Here is a 13,865-nt window from a genome sequence, read left to right as displayed (position 1 = left end):
CGGGGTTACTGGCCACCTCTGCAGTCTATCGGAGGTGGTTGGTTTCCTAGGCAAGCAATGCAGTACTTACAAACTGTTTATTATACAGCTTGGAAGCTCTGCTATGAGGCTGGCCAGATCACTGGATCTTGCAAGCTTCGGTGCCCCTGTGAGAGAGTGCACGGTACAGGCCACCAGCTCAAACTGTCAGTCATAAGGAGTGCACCGCCACTAGGAAGTAAGGAACTGGGAGGTAGTGGAGCGGTGCGCTCCTCAATAAAAATAAGGTTTAAATTGGAGTCTTAATCGAAATTTCATAAATGGTTCCTAGAAACTACTTTTTATTTTTCTATGGATCCCATTCACTACAGTTTTAGTAGTAATTTTGCAGGATGGACCAGTACCTTCCGCCCATCTTAATTAATGGCACCACAAGATTTTCTTTGGTAATTTATATGAGGAGACACATCGATGTCCAGTAATTATAGGTGAGTGAAACATTTTTCAGGACCCAGGTCCAGATATGTCATCAGTAGTCACTGGCCACTAGACAGGAGCCCTTTGATCTTCCTACCTGCCTGAATCCTTGGCATCACTTCTGATTTGTAGGCCATGACGTCACGTTGGGCCTACTAATGAGAAGTGGTGCTAGGGATTCCGGCAGGTATGAGGTGGTTCACAAGGCTTCGGTATAGTGGCCATGGACTACTGAGGAGGCTCCCAGACCAGGTTCCTGCATAGCGATTTGCTCATCTTCATCAATAATGAGAATTTAGTCTTGAACTTGATTATATGACGACCTTCTATAGCTGGAACTGAAATGGGTTTACAGATGACATAACCACAGCCGGCTTTGGTTACCCCTGCCGGTCAGAGGTTGGTCCTGGATGTTCATTGGGCTCAATTCACAGCTGGTCAAGAGGCCTGCATGCCATAGCTTTTAGGAATGTGAACGCAGATGCCATATCCTATTTATAGTGGCCAGTGAACAGTGTCAGGCTTTCTTGAAAGAACATAGCTGTCAGAGTCCGCGTGTGCCAAGTTACAAGTCAGGCTCAGGCTTGTTCTTAAGTTTGCGACTGAGTTTTCTCCTGAAACGGTTTGTCAAACTTTTTGAAACTTGTCTTGTTCTTAGTAGTTGTCACATTCGTACACATTAGTGATACATCAGGGGTCTAGTCCTCCTAACACGGGTGAAATTCAGCCATAGAAAATTTGTGCACAATTGGAGGCCAGAGATGCCAAGACTTCGGCAGAATTTCGTGAGCAAGTAGAGTAGGTCCCTACCCAGCAGCTAGGACCCCCCGACCCCAGTCCTGAGCATGGGGCCCGGGAACCAGGCTGTTCAGAATCTTGTCATGAATGGAGCAAGATGTGTATATGTCCGACCTTTGCTCCATTCATTGTCTATGGGGGACTGTCAGTGAAAGCTGTAGCACGACGAGTCGAGCAATGTAGGGTCTGGGGTCTGACCACCCACAAGTGCCACTTCCGCTGCCTGATGCCAAAGTCTGGACACAATGATATGTAAGACTGTCTTGATTCAGCCATGTGATTTTTAGTGATTGTGTCAAACCAAAACATTGGTCGCCTGTCTTCGTATTGCCCATTTACTGCAAGCAGTGAAGTCCTCGTCAAAAGTGCTGTAGTTATAGTTTTGCTAATTAGGTTAATTTCAAAGGGGAAATCTGATATAGTAGATTTAATATACAATGAAACTTCTCCAATGGTCACTTTTTCTGGGAAGACCACTTTCAATGCAATTTTGAGTTTTTGAGTGCCAGACGCGAGAAAAAAAAAAAAAAAAAAGGAAAAAGAGGTCTCACGGTATGTATATAGGATATACTGTTCAGGACCAGTCTGCAGCCAAGTGGACATTTCCACCACTGAAAAGTGTTCTGGTGGATAGTCAAAGGTACTGGGCCAAAAAATAGTATTGGACAGTGGAATCGCTTTCCCATATGGAGCAGAGGATCCATTTGGGTCCATTTTGACCAACACAACTGTGGTGATGGCCATGACTTCTGAGCCCTTTCTACGTGTGCAGAATGGTGATGTCGGCAAAGCCATGGCCCTCTGCGGGTCTGTATCTGATCACGTGTCCATATTACAGGTCAGAAGTGATTGGATGCAGTTGGTAGTATGTAAGTAAGTGAACCCTTGTGTGGAGCAGTGTGTCCTCTCATTCTTTGCTCTTCGAGAGCCAGTTTTTCAGCACAGCACTGGCCTCATTTAGAGGCGGCATTGTGCCTTGTTTTATGGTGGAGGGCTACATTTATTACAGAGGTGCTTCGTATTACAGCAACCACACACCTCTGATCCACATATTAATGTCTTCTAGGTCAGGCTATGATTACAAGCTGCCGGGTAAAAAGGATTTATTAGATGTAGGACGATGAGAAAATAGAATAGTCAATAGAAAAATATAACGAAAATTGAGAGTCCTGGGTGGTATGTTCACATGTGACCACTGTAGTGGTGTATTAAATCCCCCCCATTCTCATACACTTTGTGACTTTTTGGGATTTGTGTCCTTCACCTCTCTGCATAGTTTTTGTCTGATTCTCTTGACCGACTTTAATAAGGACTAAAATCGCAACACGTTATAAAGCGCGTAAAATCTGACCATGGTAACATCACTTTTTTTTTTTATGTTTTTTTCTGATCTGAGCAGTTCAAGAAACTCGTCTTTTGAGTCTGTAAAATAAAAAATGGTTGAACCATTTCAAATCAATTCTTCTATTCATTGAAATCCCTGGTGCTTCTATGCAGGAGTCCAGTGGGCGGTCCTACTCTGACAGCTATTTCCACAGTCATATGGGTAAGACTGCCAATCACTGAATAGCACCGCGCACTGGACTCCTGCATGCAAAAATAAATCAAATACAAATTTTACTGAAAAGTTCTCCACAAAAAAAATATCAATCTAATTAGCTCCTCTTGCAGTATAGTATACTGCCTGCACATCACATATCATTTTCAACATGACGGGATCCCTTTAACGTTATGTTCACCTTCAGATAAAGAAACAAATTTGCCAATATTCGTAATTAAGTCTTGTAATATTTTGCTTTTACTGCAGACCTATGTGTCTCTATGGTAACAGACAACAAACATATAACGCCTACCCGCAGCACAGTGTATATTTACATCATATGGCGCGAGTATGGAGTGGATCCTGTGAATCCGACACCTGCCTCCAACCACAGCGACCAGAGCCAGCTCAGATCACTGCTGTTAAGCCATTTTTGATGTCGCTGGCAATCTTTGACCGCAGTGTTTAATGGTTACTAAGTGACTGAGATCGTGTAGTGGTGATGTGATACTACGGCAGCGGGGGACCTGCTGAAGATCCCGATTGCTGCCATTTAGGTGCTCCTACAGGCTGGGCTTTATATGAAATCAGCATTTTTAACATACACCACATCCAATGGCTTGCAAAAGTATTCAACAACCCCCCTCCATTGGCATTTTCACGTTTTGCCACCTGACAATCTGGATTTTCATTTTTTATTTTTTATAGTTTTTCAGAGTTTACATAAGTTCATGTAAAGAACGTGCCTACAACTGTGAGCATTTGGTTTTCTTTCTATTGTGAAGCAATCAAAAAATAGGACAAAATAATGGAAAACTTCAGTGTGTATATCTTTTCACCCCCCTAAAGTCAGTACTTTGTAGAGCCTCCTCTTGTGGCAATGACCGCGGCAAGTCACTTTGGATAAGTCTCTGAGCTTTCCACATCTGACCACTGGGATTTTTGCCCTGAAAGCAAAACGGCTCCAGCTTCTTCAAGTGAGATGGTTTCCTCTGGTGAACAGCAATCTTCAATTCTGACCACAGATTCTCTGGCTTTGACTAGAACACTCCAAAACATTTACACGTTTCCCCTTAAACCACTTGAATGTTTCTTTACCAGTATGCTTTGGGTCTTGGTCTTGTTGGAAGGTGAACCTCCATCCCAGTCTCAAATCACTGACACACAGGTTTTGCTCAAGAATATCCCTGTATTTCGCAGCATCCATCTTCTCCTCGAATCTGACCATTTTCTCTGTCCCTGCTTCTGAAAAACATCCCCACAGCATGATGCTGCCACCACCACCACCATGTTTCATTGTGGGGATGGTGTTCGTGGGGTGATGAACTGTGTTGGTTTGGAATCAGACATAACGTTTAACTTGGAGGCCAAAAAGTTAAATTTTGTTCTCATCTTCCTCCATACATTTGGGGAGTCTCCCACATGTCTTTTAGCAAACTCTAAATGAACCATACAATTTCACTTTGTCTAAGTAAAGGCTTTTTCTCTGCCCACTCTTCCATAAAGGCCACCTCTATTGAGTGTACGCTTATTGTGGCTTATTGTGGTCGTTTGGACTGATACTCCAATCTCTGGGAACTCTGCACTTCCTTCATGTTTACCTTTGGTCTCTGTGCTGCCTTCTGACTAATGTCCTTTTTGCCTGGGCTGAGAGTTTTGGTGGGCGGCATTCTCTTGGCAGGTTTGTTGTGGTACCATGTTCTTTCCATTTCATGATAATGGATTTGATGGTGCTTTGGGAACCATCAGAGATTGAGATATTTTTTATTGCCCTGACTTGTACTTCTCGACAAATTTGTCCCTGACTTGTTTGGAGATCTCCTTGGTCTTCATGATGTTTGGTTAGTGGTGCCTCTTGGTTAATGGTGGTGCTGCCTCAGTGGACTTTCAGAAAAGGTAAAGTGTATATACTGACAGATATGACACCTAAATTGCACAAATGGGGACTTCCTTTCACTAAGCATGTGACTTATGAAGGTAACTGCTTGCATATGAAATCTTTAGGGTCTTAATAGCAAGCAGGGTGAATACATAGACATACATGCAAATTTATAGTTATTTGATCCCAGAAATGTTATTTAAGCCTATACTTTTCTCACTTCACCGGTTTGGACTATTTAGTGCTGATGCATCACACACATCCGATTACAAAATAGGTGAAAAGCCAAGGGGGTGAATACTTTCGCAAGGCACTATATTAGTGTATAGTACAAGCTATTATACAATCATAGGATCTATACCCTTTACACGTTTAGTACCGCAGTAAATGTCCTGAGCTGATGAATCCAGTTGCAAGTGATCACCTCAACCCATTATAAAAATTAAACCCAAAAAACGATGGCAGAATTGGGAGGATTTTATTTTTTTTTCCATTTCACCGCATTTGAACTTTTTTCCCATTTTCAGTATATTTTATGGTAAAGTAAATAGCGTAATTCAAACATGCTTAGACCTGCAGAAAACAAAACGTCATAATGGCTATATCGAAGAAGAAATAAGTGTGACTCTTTGAAAGGAGGTTAGAAAATAACATAAAAATTAAACATGGCTGGGTCTTTAAATGGATTGTGATCATAAAACGTCTGTTCCCTGCTCCTTGGTAACTTAGTGAATGTATGTTAGCAAGGCCGGGGTCACGTTGTGGTGCTGTGCCATGCAGTTTTGTGATGTGAATAGTGGCAGTGCGCTTTTCACAGGTGAAAATCTGTTTCATATGAAAATAATGCTCAGTTCACGCCACATCACAAAACTGCAATAGTTCTCTGAAAATCTTGATTTGCCTTACTATAATTGCCCGTATGGCAGAATTCCACTGCGCATGAACCGAGAAGAAGGGAACGGGTGGAAGTGAGAATGACCTAAGGGTCTTGTGCAGTCAAATGACACGACCCTACAATTATTTCTCATCAGATTTTCATTTTTCCTTAGGTGCTAACAATCTAATAAATAGCCGTCCGTGAGTCTGCAAAAAACATTCTTTGTTACCGCCACTATCTTGTGATGGCACAAATGTTAAAGGAAAGTAGGATCAACCCTCCAAAGCCGTCTATATGGGCATATAGATCATTAATATGTAAATGAGCTGTTAAGATCTATGGGCCGGACATAGATCTCCCCGAGAATCTGCCTCCAGAGCTTGTTTTAAGTGCAGGGGGGCATTACCAGTGTGAGTCCTGTAATAACTGCCAATCTGCTCTTCTGATCACCCTGGTAACACCCCCCGTCATTTACAATAAGCTCTGGAGGCAGATTCTCAGGGAGATCTATGTCCGGCTTATAGATCTTTAAAAGCTTGTTTACATATTAAGAAAAAAAAAAGTTGATTTCTCTGGAATAAAACATGAGATCTCCGATAACAAGGTGTCATATTATTCAGCTTCCTATGACCTGGATGCCCATCTAGACGGCTTACAAGGGTTGATCCTACTGACAGATTCCCTTTAATTAAAACTTTCTATCTGTTTTAATCTGCATTGTATGTCCTGAGATCCCATAGTTTTTGTGCAGAAGGCTGTATTATTTTCTGTATGTAGACCACAGATGTACATGTATTCACTTCCCCTAATACTCAGTGACCCCATAGTGCTAGTATGGTGCTGGATAGGGCACCTTTTCCGGGATAATCATACAGGCCGTATTCTCTGAAATTCCCGGGACTCCCCGGTCTGTTACATGTCTTGTGCAATGTCTGGTGTCCGCTTCTGCAGAAGTAGAGACATGTTGGACTCAGAATGTCCCTGGTGCTGATGGGGCGACCTCTGACACGTCACAGGGAGATGTCAGATGTCTTGAGTTATGGGGGGTCTGTGTGTTGAGACCCTACTGATTGCTAGGGTATAGGGGCAGCTGAGCACTGTTCCTCCTTGGCTGATTCTCGGAGATGGGGCAGACCGGTCTACGCATTCGTGAAATGTCGGAACATCGCTAAGCCCCGTTTCACACTGTTTTTGTGGTGTATTCATTTGTACTGTTAAAAAATAAATATTTAAACAGAGGCGTTTGTATTTACATAGAATATAACTGAAAAAATGTTTGTAAAACCGGGCTCCATTTTATATGCGTCTGGTTATATATACGCTTCTATCGGGGGGGTTTTAAGTCATTTTAAAAAATTTAAAAAAACAGCCTTAAAATGCATCTGCTGCATTTATTTTTTTTACAATGGATCAGGTTTTTTTTTACAGTATAAAACAGTGAGGCTATTAAACATGAGTTAAGCATGGTGTGAACGGGTGTCATCCAGCCTCTCCGAGGATCAGCCAAAACATGTGACGGAGCACAGCCCTCTGATGAACTCTTCTGCCTTTTCATCTCTGCGATCAGTGGGTTTTCGGAGAACCTCAGATGTCTCTGACACGTTCCATTTTATTGTTACAAAGTTAGTCACTCTTTTTAAAGAGTTTCTTCTGTAATCTGCACTGATCGCCAGGAAAATGCACTTTCTGCCAAACATCCAGGCAATGAATGGACGTGCCACGTCTGCCGTAGCGGAGCCACTTTCGGCTGGTCCCCGCCGACACATAACAATGGCCAGGGGCGATATGACGGACGTATAATCTAATATTATAATAATAATAATAATAATATTCTCTCTCTTTCCAGATTCAGAATAAGCAAGAGAAGAAGCCGGGGACCCCTCCTCCTGCCCCCGTCATTGCCCCTGTGATTCCTCGCCCGGCCTCGCCGCCTCCTGCCAGCAAGGTCACCGTTGCCCCTTCCCTGTCCATAAACATTCCACGATTTTACTTCCCAAAGGGGCTGCCCAACCCTAGCACCAACAATGACGACTCCATCTCCAAGATCGAAGCTGCGTTCTCTAGCATGGAGGACGAGAAGGCCGACATCTACGAGATGGGGAAGATTGCCAAGGTAATTTACAGTCCATGGGAAGGGTTCAGGCTGGGTCTGGAAAGGGATTTATCAACATGGAGACTATGGATATGGAAATCATAGAAACACAAAGTATGTTATATTCTCACTATCTATGGTAAGACACTACAGATCATCTCTGCGTACTTTGATCCTATTGTCATTTTCCCCTTAAATGGCCGTTCTCAAGGTTCCAAATTCTCCTGTGTCCATGTGATGGGGAATAACTCTCCTATCACTGGGGGTTTGATTGCCGTGGCCCCCACTGGTCCGAGACCGTTGGCGCTCCTGATTGGAGGGTAGTGCGCATGGTTGATCTGCGCTCTATTCAGGCCCTGGCTCTCCCGATCAGTGAGGGTCACAGCAGTCGGACCCCCAGTAATTGGAAAATTATCCCCTATCCTTCTGTTGGGAGATAACTTCCAAACCGGTGTACACCCCTTATAAAACTGCATCTATCTCACAGTGGTGTATGCATATATAACTAATCACAAAAGGCATATTTCATATTAAAGGGGTGGTCTAGTTCATGGGGGTCCTCCCTGTTCTGCAGCGTTATCTCTTGGCTGGAGCGGAGAATGGTTACAAAAAATATCTTCCTCCTTTGGGGAAAATGCAGTAATGTGTAATGTTCAGTTTTACCATTTGGTGGCGCTGTTGCCACATTTACTGATAGAGCTTCCCCATAGATTACAGTTAAAAGGAGTTCAGGGGGGGATACTGTATAATCACTTACTGGGGGATACTGTATAATCGGTTACTGGGGGATACTGTATAATCGGTTACTGGGGGATGCTGTATAATCGGTTACTGGGGGATACTGTATAATCGGTTACTGGGGGATACTGTATAATCACTTACTGGGGGATGCTGTATAATCACTTACTGGGGGATACTGTATAATCACTTACTGGGGGATACTGTATAATCGGTTACTGGGGGATGCTGTATAATCGGTTACTGGGGGATGCTGTATAATCGGTTACTGGGGGATACTGTATAATCACTTACTGGGGGATACTGTATAATCGGTTACTGGGGGATACTGTATAATCACTTACTGGGGGATACTGTATAATCGGTTACTGGGGGATACTGTATAATCGGTTACTGGGGGATACTGTATAATCGGTTACTGGGGGATACTGTATAATCGGTTACTGGGGGATGCTGTGTGATCGGTTACTGGGGGATACTGTATGATCGGTTACTGGGGGATACTGTATAATCGGTTACTGGGGGATACTGTATAATCACTTACTGGGGGATACTGTATAATCGGTTACTGGGGGATACTGTATAATCGGTTACTGGGGGATGCTGTATAATCGGTTACTGGGGGATACTGTATAATCACTTACTGGGGGATACTGTATAATCGGTTACTGGGGGATACTGTATAATCGGTTACTGGGGGATGCTGTATAATCGGTTACTGGGGGATACTGTATAATCGGTTACTGGGGGATACTGTATAATCACTTACTGGGGGATACTGTATAATCGGTTACTGGGGGATACTGTATAATCACTTACTGGGGGATACTGTATAATCGGTTACTGGGGGATACTGTATAATCGGTTACTGGGGGATACTGTATAATCACTTACTGGGGGATACTGTATAATCACTTACTGGGGGATACTGTATAATCGGTTACTGGGGGATACTGTATAATCGGTTACTGGGGGATACTGTATAATCACTTACTGGGGGATACTGTATAATCGGTTACTGGGGGATACTGTATAATCACTTACTGGGGGATACTGTATGATCGGTTACTGGGGGATACTGTATAATCGGTTACTGGGGGATACTGTATAATCGGTTACTGGGGGATACTGTATAATCACTTACTGGGGGATACTGTATAATCGGTTACTGGGGGATACTGTATAATCGGTTACTGGGGGATACTGTATAATCACTTACTGGGGGATACTGTATAATCACTTACTGGGGGATACTGTATAATCGGTTACTGGGGGATACTGTATAATCACTTACTGGGGGATACTGTATAATCGGTTACTGGGGGATACTGTATAATCGGTTACTGGGGGATACTGTATAATCGGTTACTGGGGGATACTGTATAATCACTTACTGGGGGATACTGTATAATCACTTACTGGGGGATACTGTATAATCGGTTACTGGGGGATACTGTATAATCGGTTACTGGGGGATGCTGTATAATCGGTTACTGGGGGATACTGTATAATCACTTACTGGGGGATACTGTATAATCGGTTACTGGGGGATACTGTATAATCACTTACTGGGGGATACTGTATAATCGGTTACTGGGGGATACTGTATAATCGGTTACTGGGGGATACTGTATAATCGGTTACTGGGGGATACTGTATAATCGGTTACTGGGGGATACTGTATAATCGGTTACTGGGGGATACTGTATGATCGGTTACTGGGGGATACTGTATAATCGGTTACTGGGGGATACTGTATAATCGGTTACTGGGGGATGCTGTGTGATCGGTTACTGGGGGATACTGTATGATCGGTTACTGGGGGATGCTGTATGATCGGTTACTGGGGGATACTGTATAATCGGTTACTGGGGGATACTGTATAATCGGTTACTGGGGGATACTGTATAATCACTTACTGGGGGATACTGTATAATCGGTTACTGGGGGATACTGTATAATCGGTTACTGGGGGATACTGTATAATCGGTTACTGGGGGATACTGTATAATCGGTTACTGGGGGATACTGTATAATCGGTTACTGGGGGATACTGTATGATCGGTTACTGGGGGATACTGTATAATCGGTTACTGGGGGATACTGTATAATCGGTTACTGGGGGATACTTTATGAACCCCATTAAGGAACGTCTGCTTACAGAACCCAAAGTGTAGCAATAGAATAGGGGACATATGTCTGAATTGTAAGATGTTGTACTTTACCTCCCGGATGTCCATATACCGCCTTGGTATACAGTATATGCCGCCTTGGTGTACAGTATATACCGCCTTGGTGTACAGTATATACCGCCTTGGTATACAGTATATACTGCCTTAGTACACAGTATATGCCGCCTTGGTACACAGTATATACCGCCTTGGTATACAGTATATACCGCCTTGGTATACAGTATATACCGCCTTGGTACACAGTATATACCGCCTTGGTACACAGTATATACCGCCTTGGTGTACAGTATATGCCACCTTGGTATACAGTATATACCGCCTTGGTATACAGTATATACCACCTTAGTATACATTATATACCGCCTTTGTATACAGTATATACCGCCTTGGTATACAGTATATACCGCCTTGGTACACAGTATATACCGCCTTGGTATACAGTATATACCGCCTTAGTATACATTATATACCGCCTTGGTATACAGTATATACTGCCTTAGTATACATTATATACCGCCTTGGTATACAGTATATATCGCCTTGGTGTACAGTATATATCGCCTTGGTGTACAGTATATTCCGCCTTGATATACAGTATATACCGCCTTGGTATACAGTATATACTGCCTTAGTATACATTATATACCGCCTTGGTATACATTATATACCGCCTTGGTATACAGTATATTCCGCCTTAGTATACATTATATACCGCCTTGGTATACAGTATATATCGCCTTGGTGTACAGTATATTCCGCCTTGATATACAGTATATACCGCCTTGGTACACAGTATATTCCGCCTTGGTTTACATTATATACCGCCTTTGTATACAGTATATTCCGCCTTTGTATACAGTATATACCGCCTTGGTACACAGTATATGCCGCCTTAGTATACATTACCCCTTGTCCTTCAGGTGTGCGGCTGCCCGCTGTACTGGAAGGCTGCCCTGTTTAATGGAGCTGGTGGAGAGAGGACTGGGGTGGTGTCCGTGCACTCGTTCATTGCGATGTGGAGAAAGTAAGTAATGACTGAATCCTCTAGAGCAAATGTATTCTTGTACCAGTGCAGGAGAACTTTACCACAAGAGCTTACAATCCGGGGGATGTGGGCAGCGATGCAACACATGTTAAGTGTTATTTTATGTTCTTCCTCTTGTGCATGAATAAAAAAATAAGATGCATGAATACATTTCCTTGTAGCATCCACTACTAGAAGGAGCTGAAAGTGGTTATCAGGTAAAATACAGTTTTGTCCAGGGGATATCTAAGAAAGCACAGCCCGTCCTACTTGCATGCCATCAATCATGAGATGAGATCCAGGCTGCTCAGTAGTGCAGAGAAGACAGGAAGCGGTGTTGTCAGATGTTTCATGATGACACGCTCCCCAGTCAGCTGACCGCTGCAGCCAATCACAGGCTGCAGTGGTTGGGGGGCTGGTGAAACAGTGACATCACCAGTTCTTCTCCATGCAGAACAGAGAGCAGCTTATGCTGGATCCAGGTGGATGACAGCATGACTCTTTATTATTCTTTACTTATTCCATCCCCTGGTCAAAATTGTATTTTGTCTGGACAATCCCTTTAAGAAATGACCATATTCTGTGTATCATTCGTTCCATGTATAACCAACTACTTCCAGCTCCTTAGTCCCCTCTAGTGGTGGCAGCAGACATGGAGAATCTTATGATTTCACTATAGATCTAGGCACGTCATGTTCCATCTTCTATTTAATAGGAAATGAAACGAGACAGAATATAGAACCCACTGTGAGTGGAAATAACACCGGGATCTGAGAGTGTTCATTGCAGGGCATTGACTGTCAGCGTGAAAAGCCTCAGGAAAAGAGCATAGGGCGGGTGACAAGGGCACGTGAATTAGTAAACTGCTCGAATGAGCGAGAGTGAGAAATATGAAGCTGTATAAGAGCATTAATACAATGACCATGATGAGACCTTTCTCTGTACATGCTCCTATAGAATAACAGTGAGGCAGACATTAATCAAAGGGATTTCTGGCTGAACAGTAGCTATAAAACCTTCTGCAGCATAATTATTTTGGGGGAAAAGTAGGCAGAGCCTCAGTCACTTTTGACCCTTTTACCATACAAAATAGTGGCAGAAAACCGTGTCATCTACAATGTGTGCATTTGGGGAGAGACTGGCGCAACCATGTAGACGTGACTCCGGGATTTCTCAGGAGTCCACATAGTTCTCAAAGCATCAGCAATAAAAATAAACACCGGCTAACATGAGACCGCAATCTTTGATTCAAGTTTTCATCCTGTCAGCAGGATTTTGCTAAGTAAACTACAGGCATTGTCATGTGGACATTATTACACTCATTAAAATGATACCTGGGGTGAAGGAATCAGTCTTGTGGTTCTTGTGTAATCAGAGATAGAAGTTTTCAGCTAACGAGATGCCCGTGCTCTGGGGCAGGACTATAGGCAGAGTCTTATCTTCCTGCTCTAGGCCAGAGAAACCAAGGAAACGCGTGCCCACAGGCCGCCCCGAAGCATAAACAGTCTGTCTCTGACAGTTAAGGTGATCAATGAGTTGAGCAGGCTGCCATGAGAGGTGGTGAGTTCTCCTTCAATGGAAGTCTTCAAACCGAGGCTGGACAGGCATCTGTCTCAGAAGGTTTAGTGACTCCTGCATTAAGCAGGGGGTTGGACACGATGACCCTGGAGGTTCTTCCAATTCTACCATTCCATGACTCCTCACCATTAAGCTCCCACTACAGAGACCAGTATGCTTCCTCCACCCGCACTTTTTCTGTCCATCTTCATGAAACGATTATCACGCCTAGACTCTGCATGCGTTCTAATCACTGGTCTCGCGCTGCCGGCACAGAGGACTGCGACAGCCAAATATAGCACACCAGCAATGTCAGCCGCAGCGTCGCTCATTGTGGCCTTCTCGCCCCTTGGTGACTGATAATGATTTTCACACCCGATGTGCTATGAACTGGCCACAGATGAACAATTCCGATTACATGTGCTTAATACAGTAAATGTGTCTTACTATAACCCCCGCCTAATACAGCTCTTATCTCCCGCAGGTTATTACAGAACTGTCATGATGACAATTCCAAATTTATGAACCTTTTAGCAAAACCCGGCTGCGGCTATTTAGAGCAGGAAGACTTCATCCCCCTCCTACAGGTGAGAGCTCCCCTCATGGTAGCCGCTGAGCGGTATCACAACTACTAAAGGCTCCTGAAGGAGGACACCCATCACTTGCCATATGTACGTTTTACCTGGTGTCCCTGTTCTCCTGAATCTAGTAT

The 13,865-nt window shown here is 43.5% G+C and overlaps 1 protein-coding gene across 4 annotated transcripts in view; it reads left to right on the top strand.

Moving 5' to 3' along the window:
- PPP2R3A (protein phosphatase 2 regulatory subunit B''alpha) overlaps positions 1-13,865 on the top strand; it is a 219,329-nt gene that overhangs the window by 193,593 nt on the left and 11,871 nt on the right. For all 4 annotated transcript variants that reach the window (XM_069727960.1, XM_069727962.1, XM_069727961.1 and 1 more), the window contains 3 exons: positions 7,397-7,663; positions 11,493-11,596; positions 13,638-13,740. In XM_069727960.1, coding sequence (XP_069584061.1) covers positions 7,397-7,663; positions 11,493-11,596; positions 13,638-13,740 — 474 coding nt within the window. The remainder of the gene's footprint in view (positions 1-7,396; positions 7,664-11,492; positions 11,597-13,637; positions 13,741-13,865) is intronic.

This window comes from Ranitomeya imitator, chromosome 5, assembly GCF_032444005.1.
Source record: "Ranitomeya imitator isolate aRanImi1 chromosome 5, aRanImi1.pri, whole genome shotgun sequence".
Taxonomy (NCBI): Eukaryota; Metazoa; Chordata; class Amphibia; order Anura; family Dendrobatidae; genus Ranitomeya; species Ranitomeya imitator.
Note: the sequence above shows the minus strand (reverse complement) of the source record. Positions and strands in the feature narration are given on the sequence as shown.